At 36.4% G+C, this 24,353-nt stretch overlaps 1 protein-coding gene across 1 annotated transcript in view; it reads left to right on the top strand.

The window, feature by feature from the left end:
* The window catches only part of MALRD1 (MAM and LDL receptor class A domain containing 1), a 597,692-nt gene that overhangs the window by 223,695 nt on the left and 349,644 nt on the right, over positions 1-24,353 (top strand). Inside the window, exons 25-26 of the mRNA XM_005687912.3 lie at positions 17,483-17,730; positions 21,857-22,148. Coding sequence (XP_005687969.3) covers positions 17,483-17,730; positions 21,857-22,148 — 540 coding nt within the window. The remainder of the gene's footprint in view (positions 1-17,482; positions 17,731-21,856; positions 22,149-24,353) is intronic.

Consider the following 24,353-nt stretch of genomic DNA (forward strand, 5'->3'; position numbering starts at 1 on the left):
CAGTGTGAATGGGCATTAGAGTAAGTGCAAAGGATTTTTGAATGGATAAAAGTGGGAGAGAATATATAAATATATAATATATAAATATATACTCCCAACATGAACTTTCATAAACTTTACATCACCTTGAAAACAACTGGTATATTTTCAGAGACTTTATTCATCATGTACTATGAATAGCTTTTGTTTTCTGTGGGAGATTATGTTAGAAAGTAGGTCAGGTATCATAATGTTAATAAACCAAACCTTCTGGAAAGGATCAGCTATCTTGAGCTTCAGGAATTTATTATTTGCAGGCTGTAGTCAAGTGACTGGAGCTCAGGAAGCTTTCATTGTCTTTCCAAAATTATTGACACTGATCCCCACTCTCACCAACTCAGTTTTGTAAGTGACATGAATTAGAATAATATTTTCCAAATTACAAAATCAGGTAGTCATCAGTTCAGTCACTTAGTCGTGTTCGACTCTTTGCGACCCCATAAATTGCAGCACGCCAGGCCTCCCTGTCCATCACCAACTCCAGAGTTCACCCAAACTCATGTCCATTGAGTCAGTATTTCCATCCAGCCATCTCATCCTCTGTCGTCCCCTTCTCCTCCTGCCCCCAATACCTCCCAGCATCAGAGTCTTTTCCAATGAGTTAACTCTTCGCATGAGGTGGCCAAAGTACTGGAGTTTCAGCTTTAGCATCAGTCCTTCCAAAGAACACCCAGGACTGATCTCCTTTAGGATGGACTGGTTGAATCTCCTTGCAGTCCAAGGGACTCTCAAGAGTCCTCTCCAACACCACAGTTCAAAAACATCAATTCTCCGGTGCTCAGCTTTCTTCACAGTACAATTTTCACATCTAGATACGACCACTGGAAAAACCATAGCCTTGACCAGATGAACACTTGTTGGCAAGGTAATATCTCTGCTTTTCAACATGCTGTCTAGATTGGTCATAACTTTCCTTCCAAGGAGTAAGCGTCTTTGAATTTCATGGCTGCAGTCACCGTCTGCACTGATTTGGGAGCCCAAAAAAATAAAGTCTGACACTGTTTCTACTGTTTCCCCATCTATTTCCCATGAAGTAATGGGACCAGATGCCATGATCTTCATTTTCTGAATGTTGAGCTATAGGCCAACTTTTTTACTCTCCTCGTTCACTTTCATCAAGAGGCTTTTTAGCTCCTCTTCACTTTCTGCCATAAGGGTAGTGTCATCTGCATAATTGAGGTTATTGATATTTCTCCCAGCAATCTTGATTCCAGCTTTGCTTCTTCCAGCCCAGAGTTTCTCATGATGTACTCTGCATAGAAGTTAAATAAGCAGGGTGACAATATACAGCCTTGATGTACTCCTTTTCCTATTTGGAACCAATCTGTTGTTCCATGTCCAGTTCTAACTGTTGCTTCCTGACGTACATACAGATTTCTCAAGTGGCAGGTCAGGTGGTCTGGTATTCCCATCTCTTTCAGAATTTTCCACAGTTGATTGTGATCCACACAGTCAAAGGCTTTGGCATAGTCGATAAAGCAGAAATAGATGTTTTTCTGGAACTCTCTTGCTTTTTCCATGATCCAGTGGATGCTGGCAATTTGATCTCTGGTTTTTCTGCCTTTTCTAAAACCAGCTTGAACATCTGGATGTTCACGGTTCACGTATTCCTGAAGCCTGGCTTGGAGAATTTTGAGCTTTGCTCTACTAGCGTGTGAGATGAGTGCAGTTGTGCGGCAGTTTGAGCATTCTTTGGCATTGCCTTTCTTTGGGATTGGAATGAAAACTGACCTTTTCCAGTCCTGTGGCCACTGCTGAGTTTTCCAAACTTGCTGGCATATTGAGTGTAGCACTTTCACAGCATCATCTTTCAGGATTTGAAACAGCTCAACTGGAATTCCATCACCTCCACTAGTTTTGTTCATAGTGATGCTTCCTAAGGCCCAGTTGACTTCACATTCCAGGATGTCTGGCTCTAGGTGAGTGATTACACCATCGTGATTATCTTGGTTGTGAAGATCTTTTTTGTACAGTTTTTCTGTGTATTCTTGCCAGCTCTTCGTAATATCTTCTGCTTCTGTTAGTTCCAGACCATTTCTGTCCTTTATCGAGCCCATCTTTGCATGAAATGGTCCCTTGTTATCTCTCATTTTCTTGAAGAGATCTTTAGTCTTTCCCATTCTGTTGTTTTCCTCTATTTCTTTGCTATTTTCTCTATTTCTTTCCTCTATTTCTGTTCTATTTACCGCTGAGGAAGGCTTTCTTATCTCTCCTTGCTATTCTTTGGAACTCTGCATTTAGATGCTTATATCTTTCCTTTTCACCTCTCTTCTTTTCACAGCTATTTGTAAGGCCTCCCCAGACAGCCATTTTGCTTTTTTACATTTCTTTTCCATGGGGATGGTCTTGATCCCTGTTTCCTGTACAGTGTCACCAACCTCATTCCATAGTTCATCAGGCACTCTATCTATCAGATCTAGGCCCTTAAATCTATTTCTCACTTCCACTGTATAATCATAAGGGATTTGATTTAGGTCATACCTGAATGGTCTAGCGGTTTTCCCTACTTTCTTCAATTTAAGTCTGAATTTGGCAATAAGGAGTTCATGATCTGAGCCATAGTCAGCTCCCAGTCTTGTTTTGCTGACTGTATAGAGCTTCTCCATCTGTGGCTGCAAAGAATATAATCAATCTGATTTCGGTGTTGACCATCTGGTGATGTCCATGTGCAGTTGGAAGATGGTGTTTGCTATGACCAGTGTGTTCTCGTGGCAAAACTCTATTAGCCTTTGCCCTGCTTCATTCCGTATTCCAAGGCCAAATTTGCCTGTTACTCCAGGTGTTTCTTGACTTCCTACTTTTGCATTCCAGTCCCCTATAATGAAAAGGACATTTTTTTGAGTGTTAGTTCTAAAAGATCTTGTAGGTCCTCATAGAACTGTTCAGATTCTTCAGTGTTACTGGTTGGGGCATAGACTTGGATTACTGTGATATTGAATGGTTTGCCTTGGAGACAAACAGAGATTCTTTCGTTTTTGAGATTGCATCCAAGTACTGCATTTCAGAGAAGCCAAACTTCTATGTGAGGGGTTTCTCTGGATCCTGTAGTGTGAATTTTCAAAAAGCTGATACTATAAATAGAATTTTTTCCCAATACCTTTTGCCCCCAATTTTTTTAGTATGGAAACCAAATATGCTATTTGTAGAACAATTGTTTTGTGTCTGTGAAACAGTTTGGAAAGTATTTGTAGAATTTATTACCATTATTTTAACAAAACAAGGCAATAGAAAGGATATCGCATCACAATATAATGATATAGCTCAATAATAATTGACACATGTCATTAATGCTTTGAAATTTAAACTTTGAAATATTAATGAATTAATAGGAAAAGTTACGTAGGTATTACAGAGAAATTCTATTAGCCTGCATGCAGTTTCCCTCAGTGGTTACAGTTTACGTAACATATAGTATCACGACTGGGAAACTGACATTGGTTTATTATGTATGTATAGTTCTCTGGCATTTTATTATGTGTGGAAATTCCTGTAATCATCCATGTAATTAAATTTTTCCATCTCCACAAAAATCTCCCCTGAGCTCTTCCTTTACAGTTATATGTACTTCTTCCATTCCAAACCTGGGAACCCACTGCTTCATTCTCTATCTCATAGTTTGTCATTTTGAGAAAGTTATGTAAATGTGTAAATATACCATGTGACCTTTAGAGACTGTTTTTAAAATTTCATTCAGCATAACCCCCTTGAGAGCCATCCAAGTTGTTGTGTGTTTATTTGTTCCTTTTTATTGCTGCCTTATGTTCCACTATGTGGAATGTACACAGTTCCACATAGTACCATTTTGTGGACTGGCTATACCATTTTATGTAACCACCAGCAATGTGTGAGAGATCGGTTTGTCTACATTGTTGTGAGAATTTGGTATTGTAACTATTTTATTTTTATTTTGCTCTTCCTGTTGGTATGGAATATCTCATCACGATATTTATTTGCATTTTCCCTAGTAGCTCGTGGTGTTAAACATCTTCTCCCATGTTTCTTTGTCATCTTTCTGTTGTCTGGTGAAATGTTTCTTCGTGTCTTTTTTGCCCATTTTCTAAGCAGATTTTTTTCAAACTGCTGAGTTTTCACAGTTCTTAATATGTTATAGATATAAGTCCTTTGGCTGATGTGAGTGGCACATTACATAGTGTGGCACTTAGTGGCACTAAAGAGTAAGGAGTTTTGTTTTGATAAAGTCCAGTGTATTGATCTTTCCCTTTTAGGATAATGCTTTTGATATGGTAAAAATAATTCACTGAGTTTTTCCAGATTTTCTTTTTTTTTCTTCTAAAAATATAGTATTAATATTGTACATTTAAATGTATGCTCCATTTTGTTAGTTTTTATAGAAGATGTGAGATTTAGGGCAAATTTTTAATTTTTTGCAAATAGTTATCCAGTTGCTTCATCACCATTAACAAACTGACCTCCCTGCCTGTAACTGTATGTGCATATTTGTCAAATATTAGTTGGTTGTACTTGTGTGAAGCTATTTTTGGGTTCTGTATTCTGCTCCATTGATCCATATGTCTGTTCCTTCATCAATGCCACATGGTCTTAGGAACTAAAACTTTATCATAAATCCTGAAATTAGGTGGAGCAAGTCCTTTTATTTTATTTTTCAACTAAATAGCGTCAGTTATTCCAGTTTCTTTGGCCTGGCTTTTGCAGTTTTTTAAAAATCATCTACATATCTATCAATAGTGAAATAATTTTGATAAGAATTTTATTAAACACATATATCAGTTTGGGAGAAATAAGACTTTTACTAGGATGAGTGTTCCAATCCATGAGCCGTTTGTGTCTGCATTATTAAGACTTAGATTTCTTTCACCCATGTTTTGTGGTTTTCATATCGTAAGTCTTGTACATATTTTATAAGATTTGTACTTAAGCATTTCACTTTTAAAGGATTGCAAATAGAAGTATGTTTAAAAGTTTGATTTTTACCTATTTATTGATGGTATAAAGCTCAGTTAGTTTATACAGTTAATATTGTATGTATTAATCATATAGATCAATAGATTATCCTTCACACTTGTTCAGTCGCTAAGTAGTGTCTGATTCTTTGTCGCCCCGTGGACTATAGTACGCCAGGCTTCTCTGTTCTCCACTATTTCCCCAAGTTTGCTATATTCATGTCCATTGAGTAGGTGATGCTATCTGACCATCTCATCCTCTGCCCTCCCCCCACGCTTTGCCTTCAATCTATCCCAGCATCAGGGGCTTTTCCAATGAGTCAGCTCTTCACATCAGGTGGCCAAAGTATTGGTGCTTAAACATCAGTCCTTCCAATTAATATTCAGTATTGATTTCCTGTAGGATTGACTGGTTTGATCTCCTTGCAGCCCAAGGGCCTCTCAAGAATCTTTTCCAATACCACAACATGAAAGCATCAGTTCTTCGGTGCTCAGCCTTCTTTATGGTCCAACTCTCACATCCATACATGACTACTGGGAAAACCATAGCTTTGACTAGACGGACCTTTGTCAGCAAAGTGATATCCATGGGGATGACCCAGAGAGATGTTATGGGGAGGGAGGTGGGAGGGGGGTTCATGTTTGGGAACGCATGTAAGAATTAAAGATTTTAAAATTTAAAAAATAAATAAAATTTAAAAAAAAAACTAAAAAAAAAAAAAGAATTTTAATATGCTGTCTAGATTTGTCATATCTTTCCTTCCAATGAGCAGGCATCTTTTAATTTCATGGCTGAATGAAACTTCTTGTGTATTTCTGTTAAAATGCATAATCTGAATCTAATCACCAGGATTCCTCAGACAAACCCAAATTTAAGTACTTGCTAAAATAACTGGCCTGGCCTCATGGAACATATCCAGGCAAAGGAAGAAAAAGAAAGGATGAAAAACTCTTGTAGACAAGAAAATAAAATTCACGACAACTTAATACAATGTGTGATCTAACTTGGATTAGATTTTGAACCAAGGAGAAAGATAACTATAAAGGACTTAGGCAGAATACTTGACAAATTGAAATATGAACTGTGCGTTAGATATTAGTATTAAAGTCACATTTTCTGGTTTTGTTGTTTTTCTGTGGTTATGTAAGAAAACATCTTTGTTTACAAGAAAGACACATGAAAATATTAATGAAGTGATGCTATATCTCTAAGTTACTTTCAGATTTTTCTGAAATTCTTATATAGATATGCATATGCATATATAGATAGACAAATAGGGAGATGTAGATATATAAGAATCAAGTTAAAGAGTAGACAGAAAATACTTATACAATTCTTATAACTTTTCTATAAGCTTGAAATTATTTCAAAATAAAATATTGCAAAGAATAACGTCGTATTAAGACAATCAAGAGAAAGAAATATTAACTTGGAAACAAAACCAATTCAAGTGATAAATACAAGAATATGTAATTTTTAAAAGTAGACAAAACACCAATTTATTTTATTTTAAAAAAGGAAAAATACATACAAATGTAGGTTTGCTTAAGGGAAATTAACAAGTATATGGAAACTAATAACTATGCTAGTTTGAAAATGTCAATGAAATGGTTAGTTTTTTCACAGAAAAATGACCAAAATCAAACTAATGAAGCAGAAAACCTGAATAGACCATTAAGTATCAAATAAAGTTATCAACAAATGTCCTCCGATTTTGTCTCCTGGGATAGTTACTGCTGAGTTCTATCACTTTTTAAATGAATTGATAAAGTCCAAAGAAACTATTCCAACCATATGAAATGATAGAATTTATTTTATGAAGCTAATATATCACTGATAATGAAGACTCCAGAAATTAGAAAAGAAAATGAAAGTTAAACCTCCTTGTGAATATAAATGTGCAAAACTTAAAACACCAGCAAACTAAATTCAGTAATGTAACAATCGTATACTTTGAGATGAGAATCTTACATTTCAAAAATGTTTTAGTGTAACAGACTGTTAATGTAACCAAGTCACTAAAAATTGTCACAGTCAACTGATAGGTACTGAAAATCTTGTCTGAAATTTAACAACCATTTCTTATAATATATACAGAATGGTATTACTTTAACAAGTTAAAAATGGTCTATCAAATTAAAGAAGGAAACAATGGAAATATTCCCAGTAAAATCAAGATCATGTCAAAAATATCCATTACTAATATTATTATTTGTACTCTTTGTGATTCTGCTTAATACGGTGGGACATAAAATGAAATATGGAAATGACAAATTCTATTTTCTTTTTATTGAATTATAATACAGTTTAGTTCAGTTCAGTCGCTCAGTTGTGTCCGACTCTTTGCAACCACGTGAATCGCAGCACGCCAGGGCTCCCTGTCCATCACCATCTCCCGGAGTTCACTCAGACTCACGTTCATCAGGTCTGTGAATGCGACCTGTGAATGCGACCTTGGGTGGAAACAGTCTGTGCAGATGTAGCCAATTAAAATGAAGTCATACTGGATTAGGTGGGCTCAAACCCGGTGATTGGTGTCCCTGTAAGAAGAGAGAAGTAGGAGCAGAGACCCCCAGAGGGAAGAGGACGTGATGACACACAGGGTGAATGCCTTGTGAGTGGAGTGGTGTGGACAGGGCCAGGCACGCTCAGATTGCCGATAACTACCTGTATGCTTACGAAGACGAAGACCTAAGAAAGGATATGCCTCCCATACCAGCGAGGGCATGGTGCCACTGACACCTTGATTTCAGATCTTTAATTGAGAGAGAGTCAATTTCTGTTGTTTAAATCCACCCCCTTTGTTATACTTTGTTACAGCAGCCCTAAGAAACAAATACAATTCCCCAAGGAAAGTGCCCCACTCAGAACTGGTGGAAACTAACTTCTTTAAGTTTGTTTTTTGCTAGTTTTGAAAAACAAAATGGTCACAGTATAGTTGCTTTATCAGTTCAGTTCAGTCACTCAGTCCTGTCCAACTCTATGGACTGCAGCACGCCAGACTTCCCTTTCCCTCACCAACTCCCAGAGTTTACTCATACTCATGTCCATCAAGTCAGTGATGCCATCCAGCCATCTCATCCTCTGTCGTCCCCTTCTCCTGCCTTCAATCCTTCCCAGCATCAGGGTCTTTTCCAGTGAGTCAGTTCTTCGAATGAGGTGGCCAAAGTATTGGAGTTTCAGCTTCAGCATCAGTTCTTCCAATGAATATTCAGGACTGATTTCCTTTAGGATAGACTGGTTGGATCTCCTTGCAGTTTAAAGGACTCTCAAGAGTCTTCTCTATCACCACAGTTCAAAAGCATTACTTCTTCGGAGCTCAGCTTTCTTTGTAGTCCAATTCTGACATCAATACATGACTATTAGAAAAAACATAGCTTTGACTAGATGGACCTTTGCTGGCCAAGTAATGTCTCTGCTTTTGAATATGCTATCTAGGTTGGTCATAACTTTCCTTCCAAGGAGTAAGCATCTTTTAATTTCATGGCTGCAGTCACCATCTGCAGTGATCTGGGAGCCCCCCAAAATAAAGTCTGACACTGTTTCTACTGTTTCCCCATCTATTTCATAAAGTAATGGGACCAGATGCCATGATCTTAGTTTCCTGAATGTTAAGCTTTAAGCCAGCTTTTTCACTCTTCTCTTTCACTTCCATCAAGAGGCACTTTAATTCTTTGCTTTCTGCCATAAGGGTGGTGTCATCAGCAAAGCAAATCAACTGTGTGTATATATATATATATATAAATATCCTCTTAGTTGGATTTCCTTCCCATTTAGGTCACCATAGAGCATTGAATAGAGTTTCCTGTGCTATCCAGTAGGTTCTCATTAGTTACCTATTATATATATAGTAGTATAAACATGTCAATCCCAACTCATCCAACCCCCCTTTCCCTCCCTTGGTGTCCCTAGTTTTGTTCTCTATATTTTTTGTCCATATTTTTGTTCTCATCTGTATCTCTATTTCTGCTTTGTAAATAGGTTCATCTGTACCATTTTTATAGCTGGTTTGTTTTTATTAGGATTTGTGAACCTTGCTGTGTGCATTATCAGCAGTATAGTATTCTAAAGTTGTTCATAGTTCTAAATAAGCAAGTAAAAGGATTCCTTAGTTAAATAAGTTGGGAATAGGCTTCATTATATAAAGAGAGTTTCTATATTGTGGGAATTCATGGAGCTTTTAATATGCTAGTATATTTTGAAATCTCTCAGTGAGGGATATAATTTATAAGATTGATCATATTCTGTCTCTTGGCAACTGTGAAGAACGTACTTCCTTTGTGCAGCAAATTGATATCTGTTGGACATTCATAATTCAGATGAACATAGTTAAATGATGAACAATGCCACCTTAAGAAGAATCAAGCCAAACTGGATGACAGCCATCTTCATGTAGCTCCCTACCCTAGAGAAGAAATCTCCTAGAGTATTTCCTTATAGACACATATATTTTCTTACCCTGTATTATTTGTATTTTTTCTTTTTTGCAGCCTCTACCCCCAGCCACTGTGTACCTCATTATAATGGGGAATACTGGTGCAGGGGTTCTGTCATATCATTCTTAAACTCATAGTCCTGCTACTTACTAGATAGTACTAAGCAAAGTACTTTAACTCTGAACTCTAGCTTTCTCTTTGACCAAAAGAAGCATAATAACTATTATATAGAGATGCGGGAATTAAGTGTAATAATATGTATAAAGAAAATGCTCAAGCCCTGATGTTATGTTCTGATTAATACAATGGAGCCCTGTTTCCAGGCTGTTTCCCAGTTTCTTAAATGTGCTTTGTTGATAGAATGTGCTCAATAAATACTAATTCAAAAGAATACATGCTCCCCAATATTCATAGCAGCATTATTTACAGTTGCCAAGATATGGAAGCAACCTAAGTCTCCATCAACAGATGAATGGGTGAAGAAGATTGTGTGTGTGTGTGTGTGTGTGTGTGTATACACATACATACATTGTAATACTCCTCAGCCATAAAAATAATCCGATTTTGCCATTTGCAACGATATGGATGGACTTGGTGGGCATTATGCTAAATGAAATAAGTCAGAGAAAGACAAATCTCCATGATATAACTTACATGTGAATTCTAAAAAATACAACAAATTAGTGAATAATACAAAAAAGAAGCAGACTCAAAGATACAGAGAAAAACCTCGTTGTTACCAGTAGGGAGAGGAGGCAGGAGGGGAGAGGTAATATAGGTAATATGTGGGTTAGGGATTAAGAAGTACAAACCACTAGGTATAATATAAGCTCCAAGGATATATTATGCAACACATGGAAAAGAGCTAATAATTTATAATAACTATAAATGGAGTATAACCTTTGACATTTTTGAATCACTATATTGTATACCTGTAACATATTTTACAGCAACTATACTTCAATTTAAAATAAATAATTAAAATGTATATGAAAGGGACAAATGAATATAATGCTATTTTAATTTTAGAGATTTGATGGTAAGATCTTACAAGGCATGTTCTTTCAAAACTATGCACATTTTAAATGAAAGTGATATTTTATACTTATAAGGATATTGATCCATGGAAAAATAATAGCATTTTGAAAGGGAAAAACTGGTTTGATGGATGACACAGCTGTAGACAAAGGTGATCATTTTCCTCCTAAGGGCACACTTGTCTGGCATTGGCATTAATTGCTCCATGATATGCCAGGAATTGGCATCTGCACAGAAGACTACTTGTTACTTGTCTCACCTGGCACCAATGGGAAATAGTAGAAAATGAAAGCATAAGTTGCCCCTCCTTACCATAGTGATGTGAAATTCAAACAGCTTTTAGGCCTCCTTGTGTTTTCTCCACTGACATTTTATAATAAAATTTTCCAAGGAAACATATCTTCAAACCTATAGAAAATATCAAAAGCAGAAATATGATTTACATTATAGAGATTCATGCAGCAGTATTTTATTTGTATTTTTTTTTTTTTTTAGAAAAACGAATCGGTCTTTTAGCAATGCACATCATTTCCTTATACAAGTGGCCTTTTTAGATGCTGGTCCATATGGGAATCTGGTCCTCAGGGGTTGTTAGATTTTCTAATGTAAGGGCAACTGAATTAGTTACTTCATTTATATTCTTAACCAAGACAAGAGTTCAGATTATAAACAAGATAATGAGTTGGGGTTCATTATTATTTTAGTGAGATTTACTTCCCTGTCCTTTGAGAGAATACCTGGGAGAACTTTAGTATTCTGAACTAAAACTTTTATCTGACATGTGTTAACAGTAAGAATACCTCCATAAATAAAAAAGATTTTTCTTTTAAAGATGTGTTTTATTTTTTGACTGTGCTGTGTGGCTTGTGGGATCTTATTCCCTGACCATGATTGAACTCTGGCCCCAGCAATGAAAGTGCTGAGCCCTAACCACTGGACTGTCAGGGAATTCCCTGAAAAAACACAGATTTGATGCCTTGGTAGTTCTTAAAGAGTCCCATGTAATAAAATAGATTGTTCATCCAGGAATTTCAGTGACTTCTGCCAGGGTATTGACCTGCCCTCCCTTTCCTGAGAGTTTTGGCAGCAGAATCATTCCTACTCTGATTTTGATAAAATCATCTAAATTTTATTTATTAAATTTTTAATTTATTACATTTTATTTATTTGAGCAGTTGTTCAAATGTGCTGTCTTTAAGAGAAAAATCTTTGTCTAAATATACCTTGACATATTGCAACTTACCTTCTTAAGTATTTTTAGTTTTGAACATCAGCTTACATATAATTACGATCTTACAGATTTTCTCTTTCACTTTGTAATATTCACATAGGACTTAATAAAGAATTACTGTTGACAAGTAATTCTAAACAGTACATTTTTATTGCCCAATTAATCACTCATTGGTTTTATGCCACAGCATGTGAATTTACTTTAAATAATGTGAAAACTGTCCCAAACATATGTTTATAAGATATTGCACTTACTAATACATTCTCAGTTTTATAACATCTTTACTAACATTGTTAGTGTTATCATTTACCAGAAGAATTGTAAAAAGGTGTTTGTGTATTCCCAGTATCTGGTTCTGTATGTGAGGAGCTCAGAAGTTGCTGGCAACCTATTGTATTGTTGTTGTTCAGTTGCTCAGTCATGTCCAACTCTTGCAACTCCATGGACAGCAGCACATCAAGCTTCCCTGTCCTTCACTGTCTCCTGGAGTTTGCTCAAGCTCATGTCCATTGAGTCAGTGATGCCATCCAACTATCTGTCATCTCCTTCTTCTCCTGCTTTCAGTTTTTCCCAGCATTAGGGTCTTTTCCAACAAGTCGGCTCTTCGCATCAGGTGGCCAAAGTATTGGAGCTTCAGCATCAGTCCTTCCAATGAATATTCACAGTTGATTTCCTTTAGAATTGACTGGTTTGATCTCCTTGCTGTCTAAGGGACTCTCAAGAGTCTTCTGCAGCACCACAGTTAAAAAGCATCAATTCTTTGGTGTCAGCCTTCTTTATCATTTAGCAGCAGAATTGTAAAAAGGTGTTAATGTAATTCCCACTATCTGGTTCTGTATGTGAAGAGCTCAGAAATTGCCAGCAACCTATTGTCTTAATTACAAGTAAAAGTCTGAACAGACTGAAAAATGAAAGACTCTTCTTGCATTAGTAGGGCTTCCCCGATATCTCAGTTGCTAAATAATCTGCCTGCAGTGCAGGAAACCTGGTTCGATTCCTAGGTCAGGAATATCCCCTGGAGAAGGGATAGGCTACCTGCTCCAGTATTCTTGGGCTTCCCTTGTGTCTCAGATGGTAGAGAATCTGCTTGCAATGTGGGAAACCTGGGTTTTATCCCTGGGTTGGGAAGATCCCCTGGCGAAGGGAAAGGCTACCCACTCTAATATTCTGGTCTAGAGAATTCTATGGACTGTATAGTCCATGGTGTTGCAAAGAGTTGAACACGACTGAACAACTTTCACTTCATTTCAGGTCAGTCACTCAGTCGTGTCTGACATTTTGTGACCCTATGGACTGCAGCAGGCCAGGCCTCCCTGTCCATCAGCAAATCCTGCAGTTTACTCAAACTCATGTCCGTTAAGTCAGTGATGCCATCCAACCATATCAACCTCTGCCGTCCCCTTCTCCTCCTGCCTTCAATCTTTCCCAGCATCAGGATCTTTCAAATGAGTTAGTGCTTCATATCAGATGGCCAAAGTATTGGAGTTTCAGCTTCAGATAAGTCCTTCCAATGAATATTCAGGACTGATTTCCTTTAGGATGGACTGGTTGGATCTCCTTGAAGTCCAAGGGATTCTCAAGAGTCTTCTCCAACACCACAGTTCAAAAGCACCAGTTCTTCAGCATTCAGCTTTCTTTACAGTCTAATTCTCACATCTATACCCGACTACTGGAAAAACCATAGCTTTGACTAGATGGACCTTTGTTGGCAAAGTAACGTCTCTGCTTTTTAATATGCTATCTAGGTTTGTCATAACTTTTCTTCTAAGGAGCACATGTCTTTTAATTTCATGGCTGCAGTCACCATCTGCAGTGACTTTGGAGACCTAGAAAATAAAGTCAGCCACTGTTTCCCCCTCTATTTGCCATGAAGTGATTGGGCCAGATGCCATGATCTTACTTTTCTGAATGTTGAGTTTTAAGCCAATTTTTTCACTCTCACTTTCATTAAGAGGCTCTTAAGTTCTTCTTCACTTTCTTCCATAAGGGTAGTGTCATCTGCATATATGAGGTTATTGATATTTCTTCCAGCAACCTTGATTCCAGCTTGTGCTTATCCAGCCCAGTGTTTCTCATGATGTACTCTGCATATAATTTAAATAAGCAGGGTGACAATATCACTTCAGTTCACTTGCATCCATAAGAGAGGGGAGGACATAGCGCAAAACCTGTCCTCAAGATTGGAAAGATAGGCAGTCTATACAGAGAGTCAGAATTTATCAGAGCAGAGACTCGCAAGCAGTAGCCATTTCAGAAATCAGTTGCTAGGATAGGAAAACTTGAGTTATCTTGATGAGTTGCTGGAGGCTCAATGTGGCCAAGCCTGAGTGTTAAAAACTGTAGGGGAACACAGGCATAAGGTGTGCGGCCCACTGTGAGATTTATTTCCAGAAGTTCAACCAGGTTCCCACATTAAACATTGGAGAAAAAAGAATCCCCTCCTTCTTCCAGCAGGAGGAGGGATAAAGGAATCATTTTGAAATTCACCAAAGCACTTGATTCTTCTTAACAAGTCCTATCATTGGGGGAAGCTATTATTAGTTAACCAGAGCCTGCATTGCTAGGGTATTATCAGAGCTTAACTGATAGGGGGAGGAGAAATAATGCTAGCTTCCTCTAGGAATCCTGTTTCACCTAAGAAGTGAGGGGGAAAGAAATTCTGAGAGTACTTGTGAAATTCAGTGCTGAGGCATAGGTTCACTAAGAGACCCAAGCATAGGACCATAGCACACTCTCCCTCCCCCATACTCACCACCACATTGCTAAAGGCCTGCTTCTGTGAAAGTGAAGTCGCTCAGTCGTATTTGACTCTTTGCAACCCCATGGACTGTAGCCTGACAGGCTCCTCTGCCCATGGAATTTTCCAGGCAAGAACACAGGAATGGGTTGCCATTTCCTTCTCCAGGGGATCTTCCTGACAGAGGGATCGAACCCAGGTCTCCTGCATTGCAGGCAGACTCTTTACTGTCTCAGCCACCAGGGAATCTCAAGGCCTACTTACAGCAGTTCCTTTTACCTGGTATATCATGTCTGGTTATCAAGAAAAAGTTACAAGCCATACTAAAAGACAAAAATAGAATCTGAAGAAACAGAACAACCATCACAACTAGACATGGCAGGGATGTTGGAATTATCAGACTAAGAATTTAAAACAATTATGATTTATATTCTAAGGCCTCTGGTAGGTAAAACAACATGCAAGAAGAACAGATGTAAATCCTAATAAAGACTCCAAAAGAAATGATGGTGATTAAAAACACTGTAACAGAAATGGTGTCTTGATTAACTGAATAGTAGCCTGAATGTGGCTGAGGAGAGAGACCTGTGCTAGAGGGTATATTAATAGAAGTCTCCAAAACTGAAAAGCAAATGAAGGAAGACTGAGAAAAACAGAATATTGGGGGACTATGGGACAACTATCAAAGATGTGACTGATGGGAATATCTAAGGGAGAAGAAAGAAAGGAACAGAAGAAATATTTGAAGCAATAATGACTGAGAATTTTGCCAAACCTATGGCACATAAAAATCACAGATACAGGAAGTTCAGGAAATATGATTCTGGATAAATGCCCAAAAAATCTACACATGGGCTTAACTTTTAACATTACAGAAAGTCAATGGTAAAGTAAAATTTCTGAAGGAAGTCAGAGGGAAAAATACCTTACTTATACACAAATAAAAGTAAAAATTACATCCAACTTCTCCACAGAAACAATACAAGATAGAAGAAAGCAGAATGACATTTAAAGTGTTGTAAGGAAAAAAAAAAAAACTGATGTAGAATTCTGTACCCTGTGAATTTATCCTTTAAATATGAGGAAGCTATAGACTTGCTCAGACAAACAATAAGAGCATCTGTTGCTAGTAGACTTGCCTTGCAAGAAATGTTAAAATAACTTTTTGAGAGGAAAAAAATGATCTGAAATTCAGAGCTGTATAAAGAAAGGAGGATCAGAGGAGCAGTAAGTGAAGGTAAAATAAAAAATGTGTTTTTTTTCTTATAATAGATAGTTTGTTCAAAATAAAAAGCTATAATGTATTACATATGCTTATATATTTATGTATATCTATATATATGTATGTGTGTATATATACATATACTTTGTTGTTTAATCACTAAGTCATGTCTGATTCTTTGTGACCCCATGGACTGTAGCCCTCCAGGCTCCTCTGTCCGTGGGATTTCCCAGGCAAGAACACTGGAGTGGGTTGCCATTTCCTTTTCCAATACATGTGCTTATCTTTGTGAAATTAATGACAGCAGTAATATAAGAAATGAAAACGAAGAATTAGGGTTATTTTGTTATTACAAGCTATTCACACCACCCTTGAAGTGGTGTGTTGTTATTTAAAAGTTGTCCTGGATTAGTTGCAAATGTATAATGTAGACTCTAGGGCAACCAGAAAAAAGCAAAAAAAGAAGAAGAAAAAAAAAAAGGGTAGCCTGTATTTTAAAAAAGGAAAAAAAGGAAATCAAGCCTGGAGTGCTGCAGCCCATGGGGTCGTGGAGAGTTTGCCATGAGAGTGACTGAACAACAACAACTGTCAGAGACGCATAGATTTGGCAGGCAGAAAACCAATAAGGACGTAGTTGAACTCAATAATTTTTACTGTTCTGGAAATGAAAGAGAAACTTAAGCAATGTGGTATTAAATAACAGATTTAGTTTCTGTGGCTTATTATAATAAATCATTGCAGTTTTAACCTTACTTTTTCATTTCACAATTTTATTTTCTCTAAAATGAGTATACATTAAAAAATAATTATGATGATTAGTAATTTTTGCTTCAGGCAGTATTTCCCATGCCAAACTGTGTTGAAAAATAATGAACTTCCTAAATTCCGTACCAAGAGCTGAGAAGCGAAGAGGAGAAGAGAGAAGAAATAAGTTACTTTCATTAAATAGGGGTTTGGAGGAGAAAATGTGTATAATGCTAACATTTTCCCATGGATTTTGACCCTGGGACCAGATTGGTGAAGAAATAAACTTATCTAAGTCATTAGTTTGTTACATCTCTGTGTGTAACAAACTAAAATATTCTGTTTTAATGTTTCTATCAGGATAATATTGATAGGTTTTGAATATTACATGATGTGGCAGGATTACTGTAAATTTTTGGTATTTTTAAATGAAGTATAGTTGATTTACAATGTTGTGTTAATTACTGCTGTACAGCAAAGTGATTCAGTTTATACATATATATACATTATTTTTTGTATTCTTTGCCATTATAGTTTATCATATAATATTGAATATAATCCTCATGCTATACAATAGGACCTTGTTGTTTATTCATTTTCTATATAAAAGCTTACATAAGATTACTATAATTTTTTGTTTTTTCTTTTAAAAAATTTCATTTATTTATTCAGCTAATTAAGCAGTTTTTTGCCAGGCACTGGAAAAATAGCAATGAACAAAACTGAGCAAAGTCTCTCCTTCATGAAACATGCATTCTGATGAGTGAAGAGTGAGGGAAGACCAATAAAATAAAATAAATAGGTAAAGATATGATATATTAGGAAAGTGCCAACAATAAAAATAAAGAAGTGAAGCAGGAGAGAGTTGAGTATAGGAGATTTTAGATACACCGGTAAACAAGGATTCACTGATAAGGTGATATTCAAATACAGATCTGATAGAAATGAGTGGGCAGGGCATGTGGACATTTGGGAAGGAATCCTGGCAGAGAGAGGGGAAAACTCAAAGGTCCCTAAACATGAGAATGCTTTATAAAATGTGATTTTGGATAGCATGCTTTATCGGCTAATTTCCTTTTTCTCTCCACCATATATTGGAAAATGTTTTCCAGGTGCCTCCAGGGGGCGCTGTGATTTTGAGTTTGATCTTTGTTCCTGGGAGCAGGAGCAGGATGATGACTTTGACTGGAATCTGAAGGCAAGCAATGTCCCTGCTACAGGCACAGAGCCAGCGGCTGACCACACCTTGGGAAATTCATCTGGCCATTACATCTTTATAAAGAGCTTGTTCCCTCAGCAGCCCATGAGGGCAGCCAGGATTTCAAGTCCAGTCATAAGTAGGAGAAGCAAAAACTGTAAGGTATGGAGAAAAAATTAAAACAGAAATGTTATAAGCAACTTCTGATAGAGTCAAAAACAGAAAACAGAATGGCCAGAACCAGACCAAAAAGTGAGTTTGAATGCACTCAACTTGGAATTTTGTGAGAGTCAGAAAGTGAAGATGAAAGGGAAGGTTTGTTAGAACTGTTGGAAGAATTTATCCTGTGGATAAGTTCCATAGACAAGGAATCTTGGAATCCATTGGAAAAATGTCATGGTTATTATCCATAACTATGGGTGAAAGTGAAAGAAAGTATTAGTCATTCAGTCGTGTCCGACTCTTTGCAACCCCATGGACTGTAACCCACCAGACTCCTCTGTCCATGGAATTCTCCAGGCAAGAATACTGGATTGGGTTGCCATTTCCTTCTCCAGGGGATCTTCCCAACCCAGGGATTGAACATGTGTCTCTGCATTGCAGGCAGTTTCTTTACTGTCTGAGTCACCTAGAACAAAGTAAAATATTGGTTGTGTCCACTCAGGGAACTTGGCACTCATTGGAATTATGGGAATTTCATCATAAGGAAGAGAATTAAACAGCGAGAAATAGCATATAGTTAAATATTTCCAAGAACTAATATTAATCATAGTTGACACCATGATAAAATGGTTGGACATCTTCACGGAAAATTAAAGACTGAAGTTGACCCTTTAAAAGGTAGAATTTCTAGATTAGGAAAAAATGATTTGGCGATTATCCTGTGGAAATTTGAAGAAAATGTTTATAGAGTGTTAAAAATATAAGTAGAGTTGTTTGGATCTTCATATGATGACTATGCATTTGCAAGGTCCTTCACTTTCCTTTATTATTTGTGTGATTGTCTATTTTTATTCCCCAAGGGATTTGAGCCAGCTAGGCTGGGAGCTAAATTTAGCTTTACATATAAATTAAGCACTCAGAAATGACTTCATGGCATCTTTTTATAAGAGGTTAATGTATGAATAAATGTGCCCTTTATAGTTATGACAAAAAATACAGTCTTCATAGCTGTGAACACATGTATTTGGACTAGTGTATTCCTCAATGTCTGAACATTGAAAAGAAAACAAATTATATCCAGAAAGTTGCTAGCTGATCAAAGAATCAAACTGGGAGGCATGATTTAAATCTTTATTATCTTCAGATTGTCATATTCTTATATGTTCCTTTCAACAACACAGAGAGTCTTAACTCCAGAAGGAGGCATGTTAAATCTTTGCTCATGGGCTCTCCAGCTGAACCTGTATTTACTACAGGTGTTTATTCCTCTGTTTTATACTGACCACCCTTCACATCCTACCACTGTCCCAGCCCAGTCATATTAAACCTTTAGTTTGTCTTAGGAGATTTTCTGTCCCAGCTTAAGTTGATTTCATAGTTTAACACTCAGAGTAATATCTCTCTTCTCTGTTTAGGCACATTTAATAGATTTTCTGCAAGAAAGTGACATGATCAAAGTTTGAAAGACGTAACTCAGCAGTCCAGAATGGATGTAATGAAAAAATACACAATTAACCTTTAATTAGTTTGGCAAACATTGAGTTTTAGAGAAGCAAAGAAGTCAAACTGAAATTTTATATACTTCATGTTTAATTTTTAATTAACTTTCCAAGACTATGAATATACAGATTTATAGATATAGACACAACATATATAAACCTGGTGTTCTGGGGTTTTATTTTCAAAAAAGTATAAAGTAATTTGGAATACAACAGAAAGAAGACTTCTTAGCTTTTCTATTTAGACTTCCTCTAAGAATGTTCAATAGATTTTTCATACTGTAGTAACCAAGGGTTTCATTTATCTCTATTTTTGCCTGGTCCCAGAACTATAGTTCCCACTATTTTAAACATCTGTGTGAGAATAATGAAGTATGCCTAGGAGAAATGTCAAAAAATTAATGATGAACGGTTCATTTTATGAATATTTATGATATAGATTGTATACAAAGAAGTAAGGAAAAGTCTTACTGGAAATGACTGGGACTCTCAGATATAAAAAATTTATCAAGTGAGCAGAAATGACCTCCTAAACTTTCATGAAAATCCTTTCTGTCACTTAACCTTGTGGAATACCTTCAGGCAGAAAAAAATCAAACTGGAGATTTTTCTACCTTCTGAGGGATGGGTGGAATACAGAGAAGGATGCAGACCTCTGAGTAACTGAAATTTCTGGTGAAGATGCCTCCTTAAAAGAATTCAGTACTCGACAGATTTTTATTTGCTCCTGTTGCCCTGTGATTATGTTACATTGTCACCAAGTATTCTCTGTAGAAATGGAGTGTTTGCGTTTAGATGTTTGTTTGCATGTTAATCCAATGGTATCATTCAGAAAATGGCCTCAAGAAGATACAGAAGTGTTTATGTGACATAAAACATATGCCTTAGGCTTTCTGTGCAAATAAGACCAAACAAGGTAGAAAACTGGGACGACCATGTGTATGACTGCAGGGGCTCCAGACAGCTGTGTGCTATTGCCTGTTGGATAGTTTCCTTTCTTGCATTCTGACACTGCTAAAGAGGCTGGCCTCAGACGCTTTTTGAAATTAATTTTTAATGGAATATATTTGCTTTACATTGTTGCGTTAGTTTTCTGCTGTACAGCAAAGTGAATCAGCTCTGTTGTTATTTAGTTGCTAAGTCATGTCAGACTCTTTTGCAGCCCCATAGCTCCTCTTCATGAGATTTCTCAGGCAAAAATATTGGAGTGGATTGCCATTTCCTCCTCCAGAGGATCTTCGCGACCCAGGGATCGAAACCATGTCTCCTGAATTGGCAGGTGGATTGTTTACCACTGAGCCACCAGGGGAGCCCCCTGGAATCAGCTCTACACATACATATATCCCCTCCTTTTTAAAATTTTCTTCCTCTTTAGGTCACTACAGAGCATTGGGTAGAGTTCCCTGGGTTGTGCAGTAAGTTCTCATCAGTTACCTATTTTATACATAGTGTCAGTAAGGGTATATATGTCAATCCTGGTCGGATACTTTTGTTTCTCACTTTGTGCCACACAGGATTGACCAGTCCCCCCAGAACAAGCCACAGTGGTCATAGAGTTCATGTTTTCCTACACTAATGTGTTAATCAATAGAATAAACATTTTTGGATCATAGAGTAATAGCTGAAGTTTGGGTATTATTCATCAGCTAGGAAATTTGCATAGATTGACTTCACAGAGCTTACCTCTTGATGCTGTTTGAAAGTATGCATTATGTATATGGTTTAATCACATTCTTTACCCTTTAAACACATTCATTTCCCTTCTCTAGAATATAATATCCATGAGTACCAGTGTTTCTAAAATGTTATTTTCCTGCATGAAGATTACCCACCATTAGTTTTCCCTCACTCCTAAAAATGACAAGCTAAAAGCTTAAAAACACAGAGTCCCTACTGTTCCTAACTCATACTCTTCTTTTCTTAGAATTTCCCCAACTTTCTCCATCAGTGTTTTAATCACCAAAAATCTGGTAAACTCCATATTTGAAACACTGAAATGTTAATCCTTGGAAATACTCATATTAATTTTTACTTGGGGGTAAAACTCAAGTCTACTCTTCTAAAACATTTCAAGTAAAATTTAGAAATTGCTATTCTGGTGGTTTTGCTCTGTATAGTGGAGCCCTGAGGACCTTGAAGAACTGAAAATGTGTTTCAAGTAAAGAATGTGGTGGAATAAGCAATCAAGTACTCTGCTGTTTTGAAGGAAATGATTTAAGTTTCATGAGATGGAAATTTTCTTTAGTACCTGATGTTTCTTAATCATGAAAAGTCTTTCTATATAATACAGCACTTTTTAATGATATTTTTATCCCTTTGACAGTGGATTTTAAGAGTTTGTAGAGGAATCCTACTTTTATAAGTCACAAAAAGGAAGTAAACGCCACTCATTTTTTCAACTAAATTCCTGCTTGGTCCTTATTGTACTACATTCCATGTTTTGCAACATATGATTTAAGGCTGAACTAACTTCATTCATTGATAGAGTATTCACTAAGCAATAGAACATACAGACCTATTTTTTCTTCCAGAATCTGTTAAGAAAAGAGAGGACAACATGATATAATTGAAAATAAGATGAAATTAATTGTACTAATTATTTATAATATTTCTATTTTTGGTTGCAGATAATTTTTCATTACCACATGTATGGACATGGCATTGGAGCGCTCACCTTGATCCAGGTATCAGTCTCAAACCAAACGAAGGTCCTGCTTAACCTCACTGTAGAACAAGGCAATTTCTGGCAGCGGAAAGAGCTAGGCCTGTCTGGTGATGAGGACTTCCAACTCAAATTTGAAGGCCGCGTTGGGAAGGGCCACCGCGGTGATATTGCACTGGACGACATTGTGCTGACAAAGAACTGTCTATCTTCCCATCACTCCATGAAAGAAGAACTCTCAGTGCCTCTTCCAACAGGTACGTTTTGATTTATGTAGTTAGTGCTTTTACAGAGTGGTAGGTGGGAAGGAAAGAAATGGAAAAGAAGTGACCTAAACACCTAGCAAATTATTCTTTTCATAAGGAAAAATATTTTTGAATCTAAAATGTTATCTTTCAAGCCTTTACTCATAAACTTGTCTTCCAATTTTTCCTCCAAGCTTTGGTGTATTTACCAATTCCTGAGTTCTTCGTTCAGTCAGTCTCTTCTTAGATCAATAAAATAAGGCTCCTTTGTTTTCAGTTTGATTCAGATTTCAATCTGAAAAGAATATCATTCACTCTTAATAAAATGTAAGAATATCTAGAACAGATTTATTCCATTTTAATTAGATATTAGTGTGGTCATTTTATATACTTTATTCTCTTTAGACAAATACTTGATTCATTTGAAAGAAATGGCAACCCACTCCAGTATTCTTGCCTGGAGAATTCCATGGACAGAGGAGCCTTGTGGGTTATATAGTCCATGGAGTCACAAAGAGTCAGATATGACTGACTGACTAACACTCACTCACTTATTCATTTGAATGGTTTAATTTATATATTTAAGTCATTTAGATGATTGCCTATGTCCATCCATCCACTTAAAAATATTTGGGTAATTTTTCTTAATAATTAGATTAAAATGTTGACTTGATAGATGTCCAATATAATATATAGATTGACAGTGTTATGTGGAAATAGTAAGTAGCATTAATCCCTATAATATATTAGAGGTATGAGATGAAAATAAATACAGTATATAGTGTTAAGAAAGCAAAAGAACAAATTTTATCAATTGATAACATGATATATATTAATATTTAAACTATGAGTTTGGAGAAGAAAATAAAAATGCCATTCATTTTGTATATAAATTAGATATTGTAAAGGAGAAACAAAAGTGCTTTAAGAAGAATGAACTAATTTATTTGTGCTGACAACATGGTGGGTGGAATGGGGAACCGTGCCATTTCTGCCTTGACTTCCTCATTCGTTTCACAGGGAGTGTTTTAATTTGGTTAAGAGGATGTTTCTAGATAAATGTTTCCCCACTGACACATAATTAAGTCAGGATGTTTGCTTGAGGTTTCCAGCACTATATGGAATGGTACAGAGTAAAACAAACATTTCAAAATTGTATTGAGGGATATATATACTACCAAATGAAAGTTAAAGTTGCTCAGTTGTGTCGGACTCTTTGAAACCCCATGGACTGTATAGAATTTTCCAGGCCAGAATACTGGAGTGGGTGGCCTTTCCCTTCTCCAGGGGATCTTCCCAAACCAGGGATTGAAGGCAGGTCTCCCACATTGCAAGTGGATTCTTTACCAGCTGAACCATCAGGGAAGCCTAGATACTAACGAGAATTCAATGTAAAAGCATTTCAAATACCTCAGAATAATCTACTTCTTGAGAAAAACTTCACCTTCTTTTTCTGTAGGAGATCTGATGACAGCTATGCTAGCTCTTGTCCAGATCTGACCTTTTAAATAGTAAATGTTTGATCATAATATAAAGTACTCTCATAGCATCCAGGTAACAAGAGTGCAAAAGTTTTATGTAGAACCACTTTAAACTTCAATGAACAACTACTAAGTGGGATGTCAGAGGAACAAACCAATCTCATTGGGAATTTTAAATTCTTAAACCTGTGAAATCTGGAATGAAGTTTCTTAAACAAAAATAAAAAGACCGCCCAAAGGAAAATTTTAAAGTATGTACCAAGTGGTATAGATTATATATTAATGATAAAATTAAGGGTGCATGTTAATATCACTAGAGTTCTTTGTATATCCTGATGCTATTGGAGATATTCTATTAAAATTTTTGATGAATAGAAATTGAGACTCTGCTCTTAAGAATATCTTATTGTGATAGGGGAGAATAGGAAAACCATCTCAAAAATCACCTAATATTAGGTTAAATATAATAAAGTGCCAGTAGAGAGTTTATATATAATGTTATGTATATATGTGTTTAAACATATTTGGGGGAGTGTCCTGGACAAATTTTTTAAAAGCCAAACTGCTTTTTATAAGTCTTCATGAAAATTGGTGCAAGAGATTTCAGCAATATCATGAACTTTTAACAGAAGTATAATGCAAGCCACTAATGTAAGCTACTTGTGTAATTTTTATATGCTAGAAGGTATGGCAAAACCAATACAGTATTGTAAAGTAAAATAAATAACAAAAAAAA

The sequence above is a fragment of the Capra hircus genome, chromosome 13, assembly GCF_001704415.2.
Source record: "Capra hircus breed San Clemente chromosome 13, ASM170441v1, whole genome shotgun sequence".
In the NCBI taxonomy this organism is placed as follows: Eukaryota; Metazoa; Chordata; class Mammalia; order Artiodactyla; family Bovidae; genus Capra; species Capra hircus.